Source organism: Dromiciops gliroides, chromosome 3 (genome assembly GCF_019393635.1).
Source record: "Dromiciops gliroides isolate mDroGli1 chromosome 3, mDroGli1.pri, whole genome shotgun sequence".
Lineage (NCBI taxonomy): Eukaryota > Metazoa > Chordata > Mammalia > Microbiotheria > Microbiotheriidae > Dromiciops > Dromiciops gliroides.
The window spans coordinates 521,464,257-521,488,688 of NC_057863.1; the positions used below are offsets into that span (position 1 = coordinate 521,464,257).

The 24,432-nt window shown below is 34.7% G+C and overlaps 1 protein-coding gene across 1 annotated transcript; it reads right to left on the bottom strand.

Annotated features, from left to right (window-relative positions):
* Positions 1-684: 684 nt before the first annotated feature.
* On the bottom strand, positions 685-23,504 carry ANGPTL5 (angiopoietin like 5). The gene is made up of 8 exons (XM_043995643.1): positions 23,377-23,504; positions 17,669-17,813; positions 15,236-15,339; positions 14,867-14,960; positions 12,673-12,773; positions 10,155-10,275; positions 5,557-5,742; positions 685-2,209 (listed from the first exon to the last, which is right to left on the bottom strand). Exons 1-8 carry the CDS (start codon positions 23,473-23,475, stop codon positions 1,890-1,892), a joined length of 1,170 nt encoding a protein of 389 aa, XP_043851578.1. The 5' UTR covers positions 23,476-23,504; the 3' UTR covers positions 685-1,889.
* Between the last annotated feature and the right edge of the window lie 928 nt (positions 23,505-24,432).

The following is a 24,432-nucleotide window of genomic DNA, read 5'->3' on the forward strand; positions in this document are numbered from 1 at the left end:
AACGGTGTCTATACCTACTTTTCTGAGCATTAACATCTCAATCCTGCTACCTCCACCCAAGCCCTCATGCCCATATCTCACTTATTTCTTCTCAACCCCTTCATCAAAGTAAAAATATCTATCTTCTACTTGTTTTTTTTTCCTTTGCTGCATGGAATTCATACTCTAATATAAGCAATCTCTTTACTTTTAAACCCATTCCTTATCTCTTTCTCTCACTTCCTTGAAAAACTCAAATTTGCCTCTCCTTGAACATGTTTTTCCCACTTCTGTTCTTTCCCATTAGAGCTGAAGATTTTATATTTATTTGCCCTCTTCCGTGAGGTCCTAAACTTTCTTGTACACACTGACTCAATGGGAGTGGTGAGAGGATTGGTTTTTACTAGCTCTAGTAACACTTCTTTACCACTGATTCATGCTTTATTTTTCACTTCCCTTGAAACCCATACTATCCATTTATACTAGCCTCTTAAAAACTGGTAGACTGAGTATGCTGCCATATAACTAATTATGATTAAAATGTGGAATATACTTACTGAAAACAAAAAAAAAACTTAGAAAAAGCTTCAAGTCATAAAAGATGGGAATGATTAAAAGAAAATTTTATAACACCTTCTTTTATTAACAGGAATCTATTGTTACATCAGTTTATGAAATGGACATAAAAATAAGCTAATACTGGATACCAAGTCTCAGTGTTCAAACGTGTTCCTTAAGGTATTAATTTGCACAGAAGTTACTCCTCAGGAGTTCCTCGATGGAAGTCTCCTGTCTGTTTGATCATTTGTAGAAGAGGATAAGCATAAAGATAAGTAGGATAATTTTGTTATTTCAATTCACTCTGTTTCAGTGCCACAGAAAACACCTACTCAAAATTACAATTTTCCATAATCATAATATCTGAATGCATATGTATATGCATAAGCTCAATATTTTTTACTTACATGGAGGGTGGAAAAATTAGGCTGGATTAGTAAAGAGAGTAAACTGAAGAATACTTTTTAAAGAAACACAATTCAATTATTTCCAGCTATTGAAAGTAGGTTAACAAGATTCCAACTATCACCTAATAGAGGTCTTTTAAAATACAGTCCTTCAGAATGAACAATATAGATTTCTAATTCATGTATCATTTTTATATAAATGGACCCCTATAAAGTCCTTTTGGGTACTCGAAAATTTTGCTTTCAAGTATTTTAAACATTTGTTTAATCATTCAATATATATTTCCGTGTAATTTATGTGTTCATTTGTGTATGGCTATATACTAAACACTAAGAAAAAAAGAAGCATGATTTCCCCTTCAATGTTATTTTGAAGATGTAGATGATTTTGAAAATAGTCTTATGGAGGATCAAAGTGAGAAAACCCAGAAATTAACTGGATCCAATAAGCTGGTTGGAGGATGAACAACCTTATTTTATAAGGAATTAATTGCATATTGATAATGCTTCTACTAGTTTGTCATATATTAGGCTAAACTTTTGCTTTATAAAAATTGAGACACAGGACTAGAATTGAATCCAGAAGAAACAGATTCCACATATAGTTAGACATTAGCTAATATAACATAACATAATTGAAGACCTTGGATTTGGTGTTAGGAGACCTCTCTTCAAGTCCCCACTATAATACTTAACTAGCTAAGTGACCTTGGATAAGTCACTTAATCTCTTTGAGCTCTGGTTTCCTTTTCATAAAATGGGTATAATACTTGCACAACCTAACTCTCAGGGTTATTTTTAGGAAAAGCACTTTTATGTCATAAAATACTATATAAATGTAAGCTATTATAATTTTTGGATGAACGGCAGACATTTTAATAGCATAGTATTTATACTTTATCCAGAATAACTAGAATAACTAATATATTATTGTTTTATGGCTAATTATTTGAAAAGTGGATTGTAAGTTCTTCGTATTTTCATTGAAACAGATTTGATTCTGACCCGTGACCTGTTTTTAACCCATGTACCCCAATGAATTCCAGATGAGAGCAACTTTCCCGGGTACTGATGAACACCATTAAGATTTGCTAAGCCACATTGATTGAACCACCAACCAGTATTATTATTGAAGTGACTACAGCTCTTGACTGACTGACCATCAATCACGCATGCTGGACGACACCCATCATTGTCAACATCAGAGGTACTGAAAGGCACTGCATTTTGATTATCTTCCTTTCTGAGGCCACGGAATGCATCACCTGGATAAAACAGACTGACAATGACTAAACATGAAAGCATTTTTCATTAATATAATTTAATATTTTCAGCCTACTTTGCTATTGGAATTTCATGAATACTTTAAAGGTAAAAGTGATGTAAAACTATAATTTAGTCCTTATTTATCACAAGCAATACTTCATATATCAGTGTCTGTTCAGGTGGCATTATACACAAGAAAATTAATGCCTTCCAAAATTTTGTAGGCCCTTAAAGTATCTTCTCAAATTGTGTATCTAGCCAGCTCTAAAAGTCAAAGTCAAGAAGATGGTAGTTGGATTTAGACTATGTAAATAGCAAATCAGATAAGTGAGAGCAGAAATTTTATACATAAATTTGTCATCATTCTGCAGAAAACTTTTTATTCAAATACCAAATCAATCACTCAATAGTTATTATTGACTATGTGCAAGGCCCTTAATTAAAATTACCGCATTCTTCACTTCATTTGACTATGGTGAGTTTGTTATAGACAAAAGGAAGACTTTTACCTTAAACCTCCTTACCTGTACCCTTTATTCCTAGCCTCACCAATCTCCTCTGGAACTTGTCTATATGGCTCTTTAACCATGCTCTCATCTGCTGTCTGGATCTACTAGATCTTTTCCTTTTGCCTATAGATAGGCTCAGAACTCCACTATCCCAAAAATATATGCATACATAATGAATCCATGTAGATATATTTTTCTTCACACTGCTATTACTCAAATTATCCTCCTATATTTCTAACATTCTGACACCATGTTTTTTACCTTTATGATCTCACTTCTCTCCCTTATCACTCTATTGATAATGCTGTCTCAAAGGTCACTAGTGACTTTTTTCTTTTCCTTTCTTTTTCTTTCTTATAGCCTTATATTTTTACATCATAAACACTTCCCCTTTAACTACATACCCACCACTAAAACTGAACTCTCTCTTGTAACAAAGAAAAATATTTATGCAAACCAACTAACAAAGTGACCATGTCTGACACTATATATTACATTTTATTTGTGAAGTACCCCATCTTTCCACTAAGAGGTAGAAGTTGAATCTCTTCAATGGTTCTCTTCAATGACAAAGATTGGTTATTACAATTAATAATAATTTAGTTGCCTTTTGTTGTCATATTTGTTTAAATTATAACTATCACCAATATTGTATATGTCGCCATTTTCTGTTTACTTTGCTCTGTCTCTGTTTATATCTTACAACTTTTCTCTGAATTTTTAATATTCATTGTTTCCTACTGCACAATAATTTTATATCACATTCATCTATGACATCATAAAGTCATTCCCCAATTCTAATGATTTTCAGTTGCCAGATGGTCTTTTCTTAGCAATCCTCCTTGATCTTTTCCCAACATTTAGCAATATTGACTAGTCTATGCTTAGCAACGTTTCTCCTGGTTATGCTATAGTACGGCTGTTAAATCCTTCTCAAGTAGGTGCCCCAAATTCTCTTTCCTTAGTCCTATTCTATTTCGTATTTATATTATCCCCTTTGCCAATCATGTATGCTTTCATGGTTTCAATTATCATGAGTAGGCAAATGTCTCCTACAATTCCACTGTCTCTTTGAATGTCTCATATTTCACAGAATCTTAGAGTCTAGTAGGAATCTCAGAGGGCTAGTCTAACCTGAACCTGAACACAAGTTCCTCCCTACAATATAACTGACAAATGATTATTCAGCCTTTATATAAAGGCTTCAAATGAAGAGGAAACGCACTGCTTTCCAAGTCAGTGATTCCAATTTCACCTGTCTGCTTCTCTTCAATTTGTATTCAATGCTGCAAGTTATGCTTTCTAGAGTCAAGCAGAACAAGGATACTTTCTTTTCCACATGACAGACCTTCCACCTTGAAGATAATCCACCTTTCCTTCTAGCTCCACCCCCCCAATCTTCTCTTCTCTAAACTAAATATACCTAGTTGCTTCAACCAATTCATACATAGAATGAAATTCAGACATCTCAACATCTTGCTTCTTATAGATACTCTCCAGATTATGAATTTTTTAAATAATTTGTGGGCAGAATTGAATACTATATTCCATATGTGTCTGAACAGGACAATTTGAAAGTTGATGAGACTTACTTTCCTAGTCTATATACTTTGCCTCTCTTAATCCAGGCTAAAATTACATTAGCTTTCTTGCTTGCCAAATTACACTGTTGACTCATAAATTTAGTACTAGAAGGGACATTAAGGGATATTTTATAGATGAGTCAACTGAGGCACAGAGAGGTACATAATCTCTTCATTACTGTTATAATATAGAAAATCATTACAGCAGAATATGAGTGAGGCCAAGGTCAGGGTTCCCACCTCCATATACACAAGTTACTTTCAATGTTTTCTATATTAAAAAGGTGTGCATTGATTATAAGGAGGCCCCAAATAAGACACTATAGATGGATAACCACAATCTATGACCTCTGGTGAAAAATAAATTCAAAGTACTTTCAATGAAGTTATATTTATTTTGGAAGAATAGCATATTATCAACAAATTAAAATCTAGCACACTAAGAGAAATAATCTTGCACAATTTATGGACAGAATTCTAACTTCATCTGTGACATATTTACTAATGGCTCATTTCACCTCTAGGACATAGAATCACAGATCACATATTATTTCAACATATGAATGGCACCAGATTCCATTTTGCTGAGATAAATACATATCTCAATTCAATTCCCCTTAAAAGTAACTTATTAGCATATAAATCCAACATACATGTAAACAATCATAAGAGGATCGGTATGGAAGAAAGAATGCAAGCCTAGGAGTTAGAAGACCTGTTTTCTGGTCTCATGTCTATATTGACCAATCTTAATCTCTCCAAATTTCATTTTCCTCATGTGTAAAATTGGGATAGTAATACCTAATTTGTTCTCTTTGATGTGTTTTTGTGAGAAACAAATGAGATAATCCACATAAAAGTGCTTTGGAAACTGGGAAATTCTATATAAAATTAAGATAATATCACAAGACATTTAGAGTATCAAAATTCAAAATATTGTCCCATTTTCTAATTTTTTTTTTTAGTGAGGCAATTGGGGTTAAGTGACTTGCCCAGAGTCACACAGCTAGTAAGTGTTAGGTGTCTGAGGCCAGATTTGAACTCAGGTACTCCTTACTCCAGGGCCAGTGCTCTATCCACTGTGCCACCTAGCTGCCCCCCATTTTCTCATTTCTAATTCATTCTACCACCAGAAAGCAAAAAGCCTATTAGAATTAATGCTACATAACAGCATACATACATTGTTGAATCTTCATTGAATGTTACATATTATATTTTTATTTCCTGGCATAATTTTAGGGAGGATAATTTTACCTGCATTTCCTGAATAACGTCCTAAGTGTATCTTAAAAAAGTTTGTTTCATCTTCTATCCAAAAGTTTTCATATGATGCATAAGCAGATGTCTTGTCTTCAGATTCCAGTGTCACAAGTAGCAGAAAGCTGGTGTTTTTCTGATTTACAATGTAAAATATTTTTTTTAATCCTAGCCAAAATTCTCCTGTAAAGAGAAAATGCCTGGTTTTAAATTGTAGAAAGCAACAATGAATTATTTCTTGACCACTCTATATCTCAACTGCCAGAAGCTAAGAGGTTTTATGTGGAAAAGTTGGTGAGGAGAAAATGAATCTTTCCCCAAACGTTAGTTTTTAGTTTAAATTGCCCATATAATGGGCCACTAGGTGGCACAGTGGGTAGAGCACTGGCCCTGGAGTCAGGAGGACCTGAATTCAAATCCGGCCTCAGACACTTGACACTACCTGTGTGACCTTGGGCAAGTCACTTAACCCCAATTGCCTCAGTAAATAAATAAATAAATGAATGAATGAATGAATGAATGAATGAATGAATGAATGAATAAATAAATAAATAAATAAATAAATAAATAAATAAATAAATAAATAAATAAATAATTGCCCATAGAATTATTTTAATCATTCACTTTGTTTAGCTATGAATATGTTGCCTCAGAGCAAAGTATAAATGAAAATTTTTTTAAAAGACTAGAAGTTACTTCAGACCACATTAATACAATAATAAATTCAAGGACATAGGTATGCATAGTATGCCTTATCTTTAATCTAAGTGTGCCTCAAGGCTTCCTGAAAATGTTTAGTTCAAATCAGGATTCTGTCTTTTTATGCTATGGTTTCCTAACCAAATGATTATTTGGTATGATCTAGATAATCAAAAAGGTCCATAGGTAGAAAAAGAATAGCTTAAATTGGTGAACATAGGGTCATAAACAGAACTACTGGGTTCATAGGTTAGAGGTAAGCATGTTCAAAACTGCCTAATAGCAAGTTTTTCTGAGCTCCTTGGCAGAGTGTCAAATGCCTAGATCAGGCCAGAATATAGATTCTGTCTTTCCAAAGTAAAAATGCATAGACTCACCAAAAGCTTCTTTTAACCTGAGGAAAAGACTATACCCACCAGTGAACCTTGAGTGTGAATCCCAGGGATCCTCTATGTTACCCACAATGTTCCCTCAGAGCTAGAGTTTGCATACCCAGTATGTTTGTACTGATATTCTGGAATATTCCTTAAAACATAAGGAGATGCTAAGTACCAAGTAGAACTAGGCTGTGGGCTCATGGGGGGTTGGGGGAGGAAGAATGCAGAAAGCCTAGACATAGTACTGTGACAAATCTCAGTTTGAAATCAGATAGATAAAAATTAACAACCATATTTAGTATACTGCATATACTTAACCTATATGAACCCTGGGCAGTTTTGGAGACTCTAGAACCTACTCCAGGGGTCTTAAAGCATGTTACCAATAAGGGGGCACTTAAGGGGCACAATACCAGATTGGAGTCAGGTTTCTGGTGAAATCTAGAAGAAAGAAAATGAATCAAACAAATGAATTACCAACCCAAGGGAGTGTGATATATTATATAATCTCAATCTTCATATCTCTTAGTTTATGAAAATAACCTTGTCTAAACAGGAAAAAAAATGGAATGGAGAGCTGAATAAAATGCTCAATGAATTCATGATATGTAAACAATCTATGAGACCAAAAAAAAGATTGTTTGTTCCTGAAGCTAGGCTTTTATTTTGAATTATGCAGAAAAGGATATGTCATGCAGTGAAAACAACTCAATTCTGATCTCAAGATAAAGGTACTGATGATGAAAATAAAAGAAAAATGGAAAAAAGTACATGGATACCAATTAAATAAATTGCCATAATAAGGAGACCAAAAAAGTTTAGAATGAAAACTTATTTCTAAAACACATTTGAGAAAGATGGTAGAAGATTATGATCAGCATCACCTCATGAAACAGAAAAGCAGTGGTGGGTAAAACTAGTGTATAGACTTGGTGAGAGGACAAGTTAAGTAAAGCTATCCCACAGACCTTTTTTAAAAGGGAAAGAGAATGACAAAGAAACAAAAAAGGGGAAATTATATATAATGTTTCACCATCAAGGACAGGAGAACCACCATACTTGGACTCTAAAATCCCTAGATATGCTTATAGAGGAGATAGATATTTCACTTAAAGAGAACATAAAAGAAAAGCAGTAGAATTTGATCAAGTGTACGTAGGGCTAATTCATACTAGAGCAAGAACAATTGTGAGGACATTAAGGAATATATTCATAAAGTACCTGAAGTGGGGGAAGATACCAAAACACTGAAAAAAAAATCTCAAACCTTATTAAGACAAAAATAAATCAACCTGATGAATATCAACAACCAATAACCTAACCTTATTTCCCATCTGGAAAAAAATTATCACAATAATTTACACATGCATAAGGTACATTCACAATTATGGTGTTAGGTGGGAACAGACAGATGTTTATAAGCAATATTCCTTAGCAAACCATAATATTATCCTTAAACATTTGAGAGAAAGACTTAAAGAACCCAATATTCCACTGTGCTTGTTTATTATTTTTTAAAATTTAACTTGGTGATTGTACATATATAACCTATATCAGATTGCTTTCTGCCTTGGGGAGGGGGGGAAGGGGAGCGAGGGAAAAAATTTGAAACTAGAAATCTTATAAAAACAAATGTTGAAAACTATCTCTACATGTAACTGGAAAATAATAAAATACTTTTATGGAAAAAAAAGTTTTGACTTGGTAAAGCAAATTCCTTTAAAGTTCATTCTAACAAGGTATCTCTTAAGCATACATAAAATTATTCACGATTACATGAAATATTAACAGAAAGAACCTCATTTGATGATTCCCTAATCCCTAATTAATAGCAGACAATTAATTAAACAAGGAGACGTATACTCATCAAAGGTCTTATTAACTCTGTTATGGAAGAGTTCCAGCAAATAATTGAAGTTAGAGAGGAATTCCTTGTTATGGTGAGGTCCTCTAGATCAAAGCTTCTTAAACTGTGGGTAGCAACCCCATACTGAATGTGGGGGTTGTGAAAAATTTGGCAACAATAAAAGATTATATACACTATTTTATATACCTACATACCTGGAATCACATAAAAATTTCTCTAGTCAAAAGGGGTCGTGAGTGGAAAATGTTTAAGAAGCCTTGCTCTAGATACTCCTGTTTGCAGATGGTATCATACTATTTTATCAAGCCTTGAAAACATTGTAGAACATTTGGAAGGGATCCATAACCAAAAAATATATATATTTGGCCTAACCATCTACACAGAAAAAAAATGAATTAGGAATGGCTACTGCCCAAATTATGATACACATTTAAATGCACAACATATGGAGCTATTCTATCAATTGATATATTTTACATCAACAAAATCATAAAGAAAAAGAGCAGGTTGGATTGTTTTAGGGAAATTGAAAAGTTACTGATCCCAAACTTCTCCCAGAAACAAAGCCTTATATTTATAATACTAATATTCTACTAGTGTGATATGGATTTAAGTTATGTAACAATATATATTCTAAAGAATTGGAAATGGGTATCGATAAAATGGCAATGGAAAAATTCATGATGGGAGTAAATAGGCTGCAACACATAACTCATAAAGAACTATGACTAAGAACCAGAGTAATGATATACCAATAAAAAATATGGTTGTAAAAAGAAGATGGATTGATCATATCATGAGAGTAAGGCATAAGATATTGTGTGCTTCACTGGCATTATGGAGATGTCAAGAAAAATTGAGCAACATCTCAGTATATTGGGTAAACTCCTGTGTCAAACTTAAGGGAGGACAATTATAGGATATTCAGTTGCATGGGATGACAAACATGGACAAGTTGCAATCTGTATAACTGGAGGGAATGTCTACATTGATGAGATCATAGATCCATTCAAATATTTGAAAGTACTCAGACCAGTACCTTAATAATTCTCCATTTTACTTGCCTATTGTAAACATAATCTTTGAAAATTATATAGAAAACCATACAATATAAACATTTAAAATTAACCATATTAGAAATCAAATGAAATCTCATTCCAAAAAAAAAATATGAAATCCCAAAGGGCCCATTTATTTTATATAAGAAGCATATCAGAAGAATTTCCGATACTCCCAAAAGGCAGTAAAGGTTAGTAGAAAAAACACTAAATTTAGAGTCAAGAAAGCTCTGAGTTCTTAATACCATGTTGGAAATTTACCAGCTTTGTAACCATGGATGAATCACTTAACCTATCTGACCTTCTATTTCTTCATCTGTAAATTGGAGATGATAATAATAGTGGTAGTATCTATCACACAGTTCTGTTGGAAGCATGAAAAGAGATAATATGAAAAAAAAGCACTCAGAAAGCTGTAAAGCACTATGTAGATTCCCAGCTATTCTCATTCTCATTATTATTGTTATCAATACTAATAACACAGTTAATCAGGAACATGACCTGTATCAATAAAATTTTGACCAATAGAAACATTTTCCTGTAGAAGTGAGATAAAAATAGCCAAAATTAAGGATAAATATGTAAAATATGAACCTAAGAGATCACCAAATCCATCCAGATAATCACACCAGAGCCTTTGGAAATCAATTACTCCATTGATCCTTTTCTGTATCATGGTCCATCCACCTCCTCTGTAATCCATGTCACACATTACCTAAAATAAAGATATTTAAGAAAACTTTAGCAATATATCATTGCACAATAATTTTCCACCTTCACATTTTAAAAACTCACTTTTAACTGAAATTTATCTTGTTCTCTAAATTTAATGTATTTGTATGACAGCAGGGTATTGTGACTAAAAATTATATTGATAGATAATATATTTCATGGAAAGAAACTTGTAATAAACTTTTTAGAAAATCATAATACCAGTAGTTATTATACCTACATTTGTATATCTTTATGATTTTCTCAGTAATATGAAATTTATTTTATTTTGTATAGTTTATATATGGTTAGCAGTGACACTGGGCTTTTGAAGACTATGGAATTTCTGAGAGGGACTACCAAAATCCTGTCAGAATTACAAAGGCTTTGAGTACAGCCTATATTGAGTAACCCTATAAAGGCTTTGAGTACAAAGCCAGGGACTGACAAGGAACAGACTACCTAAATTCAGGCACTCAGTCAACAAACATTTATGTGCCATGTACTGTACCTTTAAGCACTGGGGACACAAAGAAAAGAAATATACAATCCTGACTTTAATGAGCTTACACTCTAATGGAGGAGACAAGCAAAAAATTGATTATACAAGATTTATACAGTGTAAAAAAAAAGATGAACTTAGAAGAAAGTTGCAGGGAATGAGGGGGAAAATGAGGAATGAACTAGAGTCTTCCTGTAGAAGATAGGATCTGAACAAGGTCTTGAAGGAAGCTAGGGAAGCTAGAAGACTCTCTTAATAAAGAGGGAGAGCATGCCAGGCATTGGAAATATCCAATGAAACGGTAAAAATTTAGGTGATGGGTTGTCATGTGTAAGTAATAGCAAGAAGTCCAGTGCCACTGACTTGCAAAATACAGTGAAGGTAATTAAAGGGTAAGAAAACTGGAAAGGGAAGAAGGGGCCATGTTGTAAGGAGCTTTAAAAGCTAAAGAGAGGTTTTATATTATGATCCTGGAAGTAATAGGATTTTATTAGAGTTTATTGTGTAAAGGGATGACATGGTCAGACTTTTACCTTACAAATATCACTTTGACAGTTGAATGAAGGATGGATTGGGTTGGAGAGAGACTTGAGACAGGGAGACTAATGTAGAAGGGTATTATAATAATATAGTCTTGAGGTGCTAAGGGTTCCTAACAGAGTAGTGGCTATGTGAGTAGAAAATAAGGGATGTATAGAAGAGATGTCATGAGAATAGAAATGCAGATTGGACATGTGGGGTTAAGTACAAGTAGTTAATCAAGGATAACACCTAGGTTATAAACCTGGGTAACAGAGGATGGGGTATTATAGGCAGTAATAGGGAAATGAGGAAAAGGGGAAGGTTTGGGAGAAAAGATAATGAGTCTTTTTGATATGTTGAGTTGTCTACAGGATTTCCAATTCAAGATGTCCAAGAGGCATCTGGAAATGTAAAACTGGAGCTCAGAAAAGAAGTTAGGGTTAGATAAATAGATGTAGTAATCATCAGCATAGAGATGATTGTATCCATGAAAAATAATGAGGTCATCAAGTTAAATAATATAGGGGGAGAAGAGAATAGACCCTTGGGGGATAGTAAATGTTAGTGGGAAATGGAAGAAAATCCAGTAAAGAGAAGTGAGAAAGAGCAATCAGATAGGTAGGAAGAAAATAATGTTGCAATAACCCAGAAAACAGTATCTAGAGAAAAAAGAATGATAGTATCAAAGGCTGCAGAAAGATCAAAAAGAATAAGAATTAATAAGAGGCTATTGGATTTAACAATTAAGAAATCACTGATAGGGCAGCTAGGTGGTGCAGTGGATAGAGCACCAGCCCTGGAGTCAGGAGGACCTGAGTTCGGATCTGGTCTCAGACACTTGACACTAGCTATGTGACCCTGGGCAAGTCACTTAACCCCAACTGCCTCACCAAAAAAAAAAAAAAAAAAAAAAAAAAAAGCAGTTATTTCGGGGGCAGCTAGGTGGTGCAGTGGATAGAGCACCAGCCCTGGAGTCAGGAGTACCTGAGTTCAAATCCGGCCTCAGACACTTAACACTTACTAGCTGTGTGACCCTGGGCAAGTCACTTAACCCCAATTGCCTCACTAAAAAAAAAAAAAAAGAAATCACTGATAACTTTGGAGAGAAGTTTCATTTGAATGAATGAGATCAGAAGCAGGATTGCAAAGGGGTAAAGAGAGAACAACAGGAGAGAAAATAGAAGACCACCTAGTAGGCGGTTAGACCTTAAAAGAGACGAGTCAGGGAAACAAAATAGGAGACTATAAGTTTAAGAGAAGGTACCAATGTGCATTGACAAAGGAAACTCCTTAGTGGAGCTTCTTATCAGTAAAACCATAAGTTCTGTCTCTATGATTGTGCCCTCTCTGATGCAACATGTAAAAGAACACTCTTACCTCAAAAGGGTAACTGGAACCTTCTGGGTGTATTATGTATAAACCACTTGGAGTTTTTGTTACAGTGCCAATTGTATCTTTAATATCAGTACAATCCAAACCTAAAGAACAATCAAAAAGAGTTCAAATTTGGCATTTTTAGAAAGATGTGTGTTAGAACATTAAGATGAACAAATGAGAACAAAAGAATTCACATAATTTGTTTTCAGGAAAATTATAATTTTTAATCACTTTGACAATAAAAAACAGGGGAAGATTAAAAACAAGAAGAGGCAAATCCTACTTTCCAAATGGTAAAAAAACAAGCAATAGTTATTACAAAATGTTTCCTCTATTTACCAATGACAGCATGAGATCTGAATTTCTTGCTAAGATAATGATATTGATTTGAATAAATAACCATCTTTACTTCAATAATTTTTCCTAAAAGCATGTCTCTCCTCTCCCCTACCTCAATTTTGAAAAAATAAAATTAAAAGATTTATCTCCATTTCTTTTCCATTTCTTCAAGTGTCCCCAAGCATACCCTCCTAGGAATGTCAATGTAAGGCAATACATAAATAGGCAAATTGATTTTAAGTGACTCTCTTTTTCTGATCAGAGCAACAGATTAATCAACAAGTATTTCTTAAGCACTGCCCAATTCTAGGTGCTTGGGATACAAATACAGTACAGTTTAATCATGCTGTTTACTGAAATGAATAGTTTTAAAGAGTTTGGTGTTACATTTCAGTAGAAATCAAAATAATTATTAGAGAAATCTAAAGTTTATAAAAAGGAGTAAAGCCCATAGGGTTTTGACTGAAAGAATGTGATACAGCTTACTCAACAAGAAGAAAAGCTCACACCCAAGCTAATTATTTTGGCTGAAGTCAGATACTAGATAGAAGTAAAGAGAAATTTGGGGGATTAGTAACAGAGACTATATTCCTGGTAGAATCCAGCTTGAAACAATTGCCATGTGAGACCCATAGGGAGGAGACCTGCAGAAGTGGAACCATCACTAGAAGACAGGGAGTGTTTGAGGCGTGTCACTACTCCATGAATGTGCCCAAGCCACACATGTTCCCATAAATTCCTAATTGCCACCCTAATAATATGTGTTCTCTGTGTATGCCTTTTACATCTATACCCTTGACACACATTCCCTATATGTGTACCCCTCTAGTGTTCCCCATGCATATTTATACTTCCACTCTACATATGGCATGTGCATTTGTGAAAGAGTATCTCTAAGACTGATAGAGAAAATGTTTTATTCCTACATTTCTTATTGTGATATTTCATTAAATGTTCTTCCTTTGAACTAATTATCTAGTATTTGAAATGTCTCCTCTAGCTGACTAATAAAAATAGCTACGTTGATTGGAGTTCATGGTTTTCAATGGCTATAGACACAGAGTACCTTAAACCTGGAGTAGTCTTGTATGGGAAGCCCATATGTGATTTGATGTGTTAGGGATGTTCCCAGGTCCTACAAATTTTTCAAAAATCTTAGAGGTTCCAATATATTTTAGAATGAGATAAATCAGTTAGCTATTCTTCATGCCTCTTTAGCTTTTTTTTTTCAAACCTTTAGAGTCTGTTGTGATTTTTTTATAGATTGGGAACCGGAAGGGACCTTAAAGGTCACCTAATCAAACTTCCTTCTTACAGAAAAGAAAACAGGGTCCAGAAACTTGCTACAAGTACTAGGTTATAGAGCCAGGGTGTAAAGCCAGGCCCTCTTACTCCAAATTCATCTGTTTTTCCATCTCATCATTCCTATTCCTTCAAATTTGAAATGTATTTCAGGCATGAGAGATTAAGCTACAAACTTTCTATTCCTATATCTGAAGATACCTTATCAAAAATAGTGGGTACCTAGAATATTTGGGGGAGTATAACTATGTTCATGTTCAAAGTACTTGTACAAAGTTACCAGTTTAAAATATTATATACATATGTATATGTGTATACACAGACATATACACACATGTTATATATGTGTGTGTATATATATCCTCATATATGCTCTATATACATATAGTCTACAGTGTAATTTACCTTATAGCAGGCATTATTCCCTCAAACTCTATCATGCAATAAGGATCTGGTCGTACTCTTCTAAAAATAAAGAAGCACCATTGTCTCATCCATGGAATTTCTAAAACATAAAAGGGATATGAAATGGCAGAAAAGGCAAAGTTCTTACCATGTGCCTGAACTGGTCTATGAGGAAAGGGATCCAAATATTTTCTGAAAACTTCTGTATTCAAAAGAAGGATTCTATTCATAAGCTCATTCACCTACATAACCAAAAGAAGGGGAAAAACCTTTAAGTAAATTTATATTTGAATACACTTCTGACACCTCTGAGTTCTTAGGTTAAGATTCCTGTACCTATAATAGAGCCTGTCAGTTGAATTTCTGTACTTTATAAGCACATACAACAGGATTACATACCTTGCTACTTTAAGGAAACATTAAAGGTTTAATTTTATTTCAAGCAATAATAATTGTTAACCCCAGCAAACAGAAAAAAGTAGATATGTTATCTCCAACAAAGAGACTAAACCAGTACCTGATTAGATAGATAATCCAAAGAAGCTTGTTGTTCATCCATCATGTTTCTGAGCAGTTTTTTGGTGTTTCTTGTATAGGAAGCAATGGAGCTCTGCAAATTCCCTTAAAGCATGATAAATTATTGAGGTAATCATTATTTCTGTAGAGAACTAATAAAATAAAAAGAAAAATCTTGAATTTCATGAATTTTGACTAAGTATGAGATCAGTAAAATATTGAGTAACAAATATTTAGAGAACAGTATTTTAGGGTGATTATTTTGGTTAACCCTTTTTACTGTATCCCTTATTAAAAACTTTTTTCTGAAATTTATTAGTATTCTATATGCCTTAGTAAGTATAGCATACTTCAACAACCTGAACAAAAATGAATTCATTTCTGTAGACATTATTTAGAAGTAAATCCAAAAGATGGAAGAGATATCAATTCCTATTATATATGATTGCACATATAGTGTAGGAAATTGGTCTGAATCTTTGAAAAATGGTTTCTCAACCTCTGCTCAAAAATAATCAAATGCTATAGAAGAAGAATACCTAGCATTGATATAGAAAGGACTTTATAGTTCACAAAATGCTCAACATTGTTTATTTCATTTGAGTCCCTGGATCACCAGTGAGATAAAGCCTGCTGATATTATTATCCCCATATTAAAAAACAGACTCAATGAGGCCATAGAGCTAGCAAGTATCAGAGGCAAGATTGGAAGTGAGTTCTTCCCTCCTCTAAGAAGCAGTCTATTCCACTTTTGAACAGTTTTAATTCTCAGTAAGTCTTCCTCTATATCAGAATGAAACTTCTCACTTGCACCCATTGCTCTTGGTTCTACTCTTTCTGGCCAACCAGAATAACTCTAACCCTTCTTTCATGATATAACTCCCTTCAGATACTTGAAATAGCTAACCTTCTTCTCCCCTACCCAGTCCTCTCTTCTCCAAAATAAATACAACAAATCAACTAGCATTTCTTAACAACCTACTAATGCTGGGCACTATGCTAATCCCTGGAAGAACAAAGAAAAGCAAATAACAAAACAAAACATAGCCCCTGCTCTCAAGGAGTTCACAGTCTAATGTGGGAGATAATGTGGAAACAAGCTTTATATAGGATAAATTGTAGATAATCAAAAGAGAAAAAGGCACTAGCATTAGGGAGGATTAGGAAACTTCTTGTAGAAGGTGGGATTTTAGGTGGAAACAGGGTTATGTTAGAGCCAGCTTAAATGAATTCACAATGTCAATTACTTTTTTTCAGTATAAGCATTTACACTTCAGAAATCATCAAACACTATAGAACTAAAAGTTGAGAAAATGTTAATAATGCAAGCTAAAATTATGTGATGGGTACATTTTCCCCCAGAGAGATGGTTATTAAACATTTACCAATACATCCCTGTCTGGGACTTGAAGGAACCCAGGAAAGCCAAGAGATGGAAATTAGGAAGGAGAGAATTTCAGGTAAACAATCAGTGAAAATGTACATAGTACAGAGATGGGTGTCTTGTGTGAAGAACAGCAAGGATGTCAGTGTCACTGAATCTCAGAATATATGATGGTAATCTCAGAATATATGATGAAAAAAGACAGGAAAGGTAGGATGGTGATCCATTATAAAGGGCTTTGAATGGGGGAAAGGGTTGTGACAGGGTCAGACCTGCACTTTAGAAAGATTAGTTTTTAAGAGTTGAGTGGATGATATACTAATGGAGTGAGACACAGCTTGGAGACCAACCAGAAGGCTATTATAGTAGTCTAAGCATGAAGTGATAAGGGCCTGCACCAGGGTTGTGGCAGTGTCAGAACAGAGAAGGGAATATGTGTGAGAGTTGCTTCGAAGGTAGAAACAACAGGACTTGGTAAGTGATTAGATAGGAACAAGGAGGAGAGTGAAGACTTGAAGATAACATGTAGGTTACAAACCTAGGCAACTAGGGGGATGATGGAGTACTCAATAATAAGTATAAAAAAAATAGGAAAGGGGGGGAAGCCAAATGTGAATTATTAAATCAAGGATCACAATTCCGCAAAGCCAGACTAAAAAGGGAAAGCTCAACTTTTCTGTATCCTCTAACACTCAACTAAGAAATGATCTTGGATAATGTAGATGAATGATTGCTTATATGTTTTGTTTTGGATCTTTTCTGTGTCACATACATAGTCAATTTACAACCCAGGAAGAATTTTACCTGTCCAATAGATTGGTAATAAAAAGACTACCTCCTATAAATTTACATAATAGCAAGTCAGTACCACCTTCTGCAGCCAGTTGTTGCAGGCCATGGTATTTAATTGCTATATATGGCCAACAGGCCAAGATAGGCAAGCAAAATGTAGGTAAAATTCATCCAAATTAACCTACGAACAGGACCAATTTTTTCATTCCTAACAAAAAATCAACAATTTACAGGAGCTAATTTTCAAGGGTTACTTACTACACATAAAATGTTTTTCTTCTCGTGTAATTTTAGTTTGAACTGCACATGATTCACCACAATTTTCATTATGTTCAGTATCATTAGGGCTACTTTTGCTTCCTGTATTGGATAATTCTTCAAGAATGTTGACGGCTGAAGAATCCTGTCACATCGGTAGAGAAATAAAGGAGAGAGAGAAAAAAATATAGTATATTATATAGCAATTACGTATATATGAGGGGAAACATGCTCCAATGAATAGAGGAAATAAGGTAGTCTTAGATTCAGGAAGACCCAGGTTTAAATTCTGTCTCTAACACATATTGCACATACAAAAAATGAATGACCATAAGAAAGTCACTTAGCCTCTCTATGCCCTAGACAAATCTCTGAAAGTTTAAGTTAGACAGGGCTAGGTGGCGCAGTGGATAGAGCACAGGCCATGGAGTCAGGAGGACCTGAGTTCAAATCCGGCCTCAGACACTCAACACTTACTAGCTGTGTGACCCTGCCTAAGTCACTTAACCCCAATTGCCTCACCAAAAAAAAAAAAAGTTTAAGTTAGAGATGAGTTGCCCATTGACATCATTACAGGGATGAATGATCTTTATCACTAGAAAAAAATTTCCATAGTGAGAGTGCCCCATACCATTCTCATATGATTAGACCAAATCACTAATCTGGACTAAAACAGGCAAATAAGAATTTATTGAACATTTAATATAATTTCAATTTAAAGTTCGTCTTCCTTTAAAAGAAATTGATTTCCGAAGGTATTGAGAAAAAACATACATAAATGTTCTCTTGAATATTCTAACCTAGTTTATCAATCCCCTAAAATGGTATAACTTCTATCCACTCTACCTCAGCAACATACAGGGATAGTCATCTCCATAGTCTTTGTTTTACCTCCGGGATATAAAATGTTTGCTTTCCTCTCTTCAATCGAATCTCCTAGCTTTATTCTCTCTCTCTATCTCATTTTTCCTAAGCTTCTATTCATTCTCCCAATGATCCAGCTATCTTGTCCTCCCTCCAGCCACTCCTTGCTAAACCCCAATCCTTGTTAAACTCCACTACTTGCTGGCTTTGTTCCTACTTGGATCCTATGAAAATCATGCATCTGTAGGACTATGTTCACTATTATGCAATCTACATTAGAAAGACAGTGTGGCATGGTAGATAAAAAGCTTTCCTCAGAATCAAAAAGACCTGAGCTCAATTTCTGCCCCTGATAAAAGCCAACTTAACTCAGGGCAAATCACTCAATCGCTCAGTGCCATAGACACTGAGAAGCAATTGAGTGGCAAGGCAATAAAGAACTTGGCCTGGAGTCAGGAAGACCTGAGTTTAAATCTGACCTTAGACACTAATGTGAACATGGGGAGATCACTTAATTTTTGTCTCCATTGCTCCAACTGTAAAAATGAAGATAATTATAGCATCTACCTTTTTCAAATGACATAATTTTGTAAAAAAAAAAAAAAAGTACTTAGCATAGTAGGTACTTATGTCCTCTTCAAGCAGATATTTATGATTATAAATTGCAGACAAGGTGCTGCTCTTCATTGGTAGAGAGTTTCCATATTAGAAGTTCTTCATACCAGTCAAATCATAGGTTTTAGCCAAAAAAAATTTAAAATCTCTTCTAGGCCCTTGCTGCTACGCAGAACTTTTATTCTTTCTTGAATATATAATACTTTCCACGGTGACTTTTTGTTGTTCAGTCATTTCAATCACATACAACTCTTTGTAACACCATTTAGGGTTTTCTTGGCAAGAATACTGGAATGATTTGCCAATTCCTTCTCCATATCCTTTTACAAATGAAGAAATTGAGGCAAACAGGGTTAAGTGACTTGCCCTGGATCACACAGTTGGTAAATGTCTGAGGTTGGAACTGAATTCTGATATTTCTGACTCCAGTGCTCTCTAAAGTGATTACTACAAGTCTTTTCATTTCCACACCTCCTATACCACCCTATTCTGTGCTCAGCAGAGGACTTCATTACCTATTTTTCTGAGAAATAAAGGGAATCCACTGAGAGCTCTCTTTATCCCCCCATTTCATATCTGGAAATTCTCCTCTATATTATACCAGCTTCTCCTTCCTTCTTCCAGTTTCTAATGAGGTGGAACTTCTTGAAAACCTTCTATTGGTACTTTTGATCCCATCTCTTCTATGAAATTTCCCCATTGACCAATCCCTTTCTTTCTTTCATCCTCAATCTCTCCTCCTTTACTATCTCCTAAAAGGTCCCTAATAAATGCTTGTTGATTGACTCACTGATTGAATGATGGACAGAAAAATGCCTAGATCTCCTTCATCCTTGAAAATCTTTCCCTTGACTCTGTCATTCTCTCCATCTATTGTCTCATATTTCTTCTTTTAGAAACACACTCCTAGCAATGGTCCTTTAAACCCACCACTACTTTATTCTCAAGTCCCACTCACTAATCATTCCCATGTAATCTGTCTTCCAACCCAATCACTTCGCTAAAACTACTCTCTCTCCAAAGGTAACAATGATTTCTTAACTAAATGTGATTGCCTTTATTCAATCTTCAGTCTCCTTGACCTTTCTGAAGCTTATGATTCTGTCAATCACACCCTGCTCCTGGATACTTTCCTCCCTTCTCTGCCATGACATTGTCTCCTACTTTCTAAACATTCTTTTTTCAAAGTCTCATAGCAACCAGGTAGCACTGTTAGCCACTGACCTGATATTACTCAATAAGAAGTATCTGTTATTAGAAATTCCATAGTGAGCAGAAGTGCTAAGCAAATGTCAAGTTCTCTATGGTTCTTAGAGAGTGAATGACATTCCATTCCCCTGTGTCACCTCTCTTTGGATGACCAAACCTTAAGTTAATTAGGATGCATTTATTAAGTGCTTACTATGTGCCAAGAACTATGCTGGCTACTGTGGATATGAATAAAAAATAAGGAAGATTCTTCTCTCAAGAAGTTCAAATTCTAATTGGGGGAGACAAAACATGCAGAGACAGTCAACAGCATGGATGGAAAGGCACAATGGTCCTTAGTCTACAGTGGTAGAATAACAGGAAAATCTCCAATCCTTAAAGTTTGTCAGAAGGACAGAAGGACAGGTGGAAATGCCCAGGGCTCAGGAGCTGTTGAATCAGATAAGGCCCTATGGGCAGAAAGCTATAATGGCAGAACAGCTGGTAAGACCCAGTGATTCTTAGGGCTCAATTGCAGGGCTGCTGTTAAGGTCCAGTGGTCCTCCATCTTACAGAAAGGATTATAGTTGGTGACTCTCAAGGCTCACTACAAGGATGTACGTAGCCCAAAGGATAGAGTGGAGTGGGCATTCTGGGTCCCTCTGTAGGAGTAGGGATGGGGGTTTAAGATACAGAGATGGGGAAATGGGAATGAATTAATGAATGAATGAATTGGTATTTAATTATGTACATATGGTCCAGGTTTCCTCTATTCATTATAATATGATTCATGTATTATCTTTCTGGTAAAATAACTGTATGAATTGTAAAAAATTTAATTAGGTAATATATTTCTGTGGAGCATACTTCTGAAAAGTACTATATTAAGAACTAGTCTGGGGGCAGCTAGGTGGCACAGTGGATAGAGCACTGGCCTTGGATTCAGGAGGACCTGAGTTCAAATCCAGCCTTAGACACATAACACTTACTAGCTGTGTGACCCTGGGCAAGTCACTTAACCCCTAAACCCTATTGCCTCAAACATCCTGATGTATATCTTGCCCCTGGATCCAGATGGCTCTGGAGGAGAGAGCAAGGCTGTTGACCTAACACAGCCTCCTTCACTTAAATCCAATTCACTGTAAGTCATAACATTACCTCCCAACATCATGGTCCTCTTCGAGAACAAACAATTTATTTTCTATATAACCAGAAGATGGCACTATTAGCCAAGGTTTAGCTATGTAGGTGAGCGAGTAGCCCTCCATCCTTTGGAATTTGGGGGTGGGGATTGCCTTAGGGCAAGAGTTTTTTACCCACAGATAGATTTCAGGGATTCTGGGAATTTGGATGGGGAAGAAATTGCATCTTTATTTCAACATAATTGGTTTCCTTTGTATTTTATTTTAGGCATTTTCAAAACATTCTGAGAAGAGGGGTCCACGCTGAGTTTCATGACACACAAAAAGATTAAGAGCCCCTACCATAGAGTATAGACACACATCCCAAACTGCATCTTTCTCCTAAGGGAGACCTAGGGGATAAGACCTTCCTTTGGTCCAAGCTTCTACTCTATCCTTCACTCTTAAGGCCAGAAGTTTCGGTGAAAAGCCTGACACTCTGAATCTTAGTAATGAATCACTCCCTAGCCAAATGAAAAATGGTCCTAATGGCTGGTCTATATTTTCTAGTTAGGAGCTTTAAGTCTAAAATCAAAACTACAGGATTTTGTCTCATTCAGCTCAGCTTCTATCTAAGGAATGGGAAGGGGAAAGTTCCTTTCCCTACTGTCTGCAACAGTCAGAGAAATTTCATCCTCTCTCTCCATTTACCTCTGTCTCACAAGCTATTCACCGACTTCCTCTATTGTAATCACCCCTATATATAATACATAGACAGGCATCATGGAGAAGTTATACCCAATAATAGTTTTATATAAAACAAATCACCAAGTAGAAATAGCTTTAAGAAATAAAGAACTTACGTAGATATCCCCTGCTCAAGGAATAGGAAAAGGGAGAGAGGAGTCAAGCCTTCTGTGCCCTTTACTGATCTCTAAAGAGTGAAAACAGTCAGCAGCTCATGGTGCCACCTCCTCCACAAAGTCTTCCCTGATCTCCACAGCCAAAGGTTATTTTTACCCACCCCTCCCCCCCCCAAAAAAAATCACTTCTCTTTGGCTGGGTCTCTCTTTTGTATTTATCACATGTACCTTTGTATTGCAGTTATCTTCATACAGGTCAAATTTGTACATTTACAATTACCCAGACCAATTTTGTGTTTCAGAACTAGTTATTTGCAACTTTACTTTTCTTTGCATCATAGATAGGTAATAACTGACATAATGAGTGTTTTAGAAAACATAAAACATGTGGCTAAATGCAGGTTTATTTAAGGCCTTGTGAAAAATCTAAAAGAATTAAGTTTTTAAGAGAGAACTAAATCAATTATTACTTCATTAACTTTCAAATATTTTATTAACTTATTTTTTCAAACTTGTGATATTCACAGTTAATAAATACATTTTACATTTGAATAAAATGGAATTTAATATATTAATTAAAGGGCTCAAATAGATTTATGCAAAATATAAAAACAGTCTAAATAAGCATATATGTAGTATGTATTTTTCCTCCAGGGTTATACTTCCTAGCTTTCTAGATAAACATAATATTTAAAGTACAAAATGTTACATAACAGTTAAAAGTAGCTCATAAAATGTAGTTTTATCCAATCAGATATTCCATTAACTTAGTTATTGTCCTGAGTCACATTTTAACCCCACTCTTAAAATTGTTTTTTTTAAATAAACTAAAATGGATTAGGTATTGTTTTAAAACCATCAAATCTCCATTTAAAGGAGATAGTCTAAATATAATAATAATAACAGTGTTACCAAATTTAATCTCAATGGTTTAATAAAAGAAACTCAATTATTATGTAACTAATTATTAGTAAAATAAACTTTAGCAAATGTAAAAATTATTCTGTGAAAACTACCTAATCAGGTTTTTCTTATCAAAAGAATATAATTTACTTACTGTGGTAGAAAACTGTATGCAATTACCTTGCACGCTTTCTCCCCATATAAAAAAATATATATTTAGGCATATCGATGAAGTTAGGCTTAGAGGTAGCATATTTTTCCTGAAGAAATGAAAACACTGCTTCAAATTCCAACTCTGTGGAAAAAATTGCAGTGCACAGACTCTTCAGTTACATATTTTTGGAAGATGTACAATACAAATAGAAGCCAACACCCCAATTCTTTACTTCCTATTTTTAAAACTGTTCATTTTAAAAACACAGGCACCTGATTTGGTGTTCAAGAATAACTACATGAAGTATGAAATAGATGATATATTAGATTTTAATGGATTTTTTTTTTAGTGAGGCAATTGGGGTTAAGTGACTTGCCCAGGGTCACACAGCTAGTTAAGTATTAAGTGTCTGAGGCCGGATCTGAACTCAGGTACTCCTGACTCCAGGGCCGGTGCTCTATCCACTGCGCCACCTAGCTGCCCCCTTTAATGGATTTTTAAAGACATGTGACAGAATATGTCATTCCATCCATACCCCTCAAATAATTAGTGACCAGACTGTACCAAGTGAATAGAAAATAATTTATCAGTATTTGAAATCCACATCTAAAATAGGATAGTAAGATTAATCCTACCTGACATTCTGAAAGAGATCATTTAGAGCACCTAGAACTTTAATAGAGGATTTTGCTCTCTTTAGGTCATTTTAAAATGATTCTATGCAATTATAGTGTAGATAAAAGCTATTTTTATTATAAATTCAAAGCTTTCTAGTATTAACCCCCCCAAAATTAGAATACTTAGTACAGAACTTCCTCCTAGAGTCTATATGTCATAAGTATGCCTTTCTTGAACTTGGGGAAAATATTTCTCTGATATGATATACCTGTGGAAATTAGTATTTCATAACAGGACAGAAAATATTATTTTCCTATAAGTGAAAGAAATTGCTATTCAGCAGTGAATTTGATTTAATGGTCTCTGTGGTCCCTTCCTACTCTTAGATTTTGTGGTTTTGTGAAATCAGTTAAGCTCTATAAACCTCAGTTTATTTGT

Bases quoted from the DNA above. Each gene is read 5' to 3' on its own strand.
- ANGPTL5 (XM_043995643.1), bottom strand. From the start codon at position 23,475: ATGCTACCTCTAAGCCTAACTTCATCGATATGCCTAAATATATATTTT. The intron at 15,340-17,668 runs GTAAGTAACCCT...TCATGCTTTAAG, and splicing joins AGAAAAACATTTTATGTGTA to GGAATTTGCAGAGCTCCATT. The intron at 5,743-10,154 runs GTTCATATTTTA...TTCTCTTTACAG, and splicing joins TGGATTTGGTGATCTCTTAG to GAGAATTTTGGCTAGGATTA.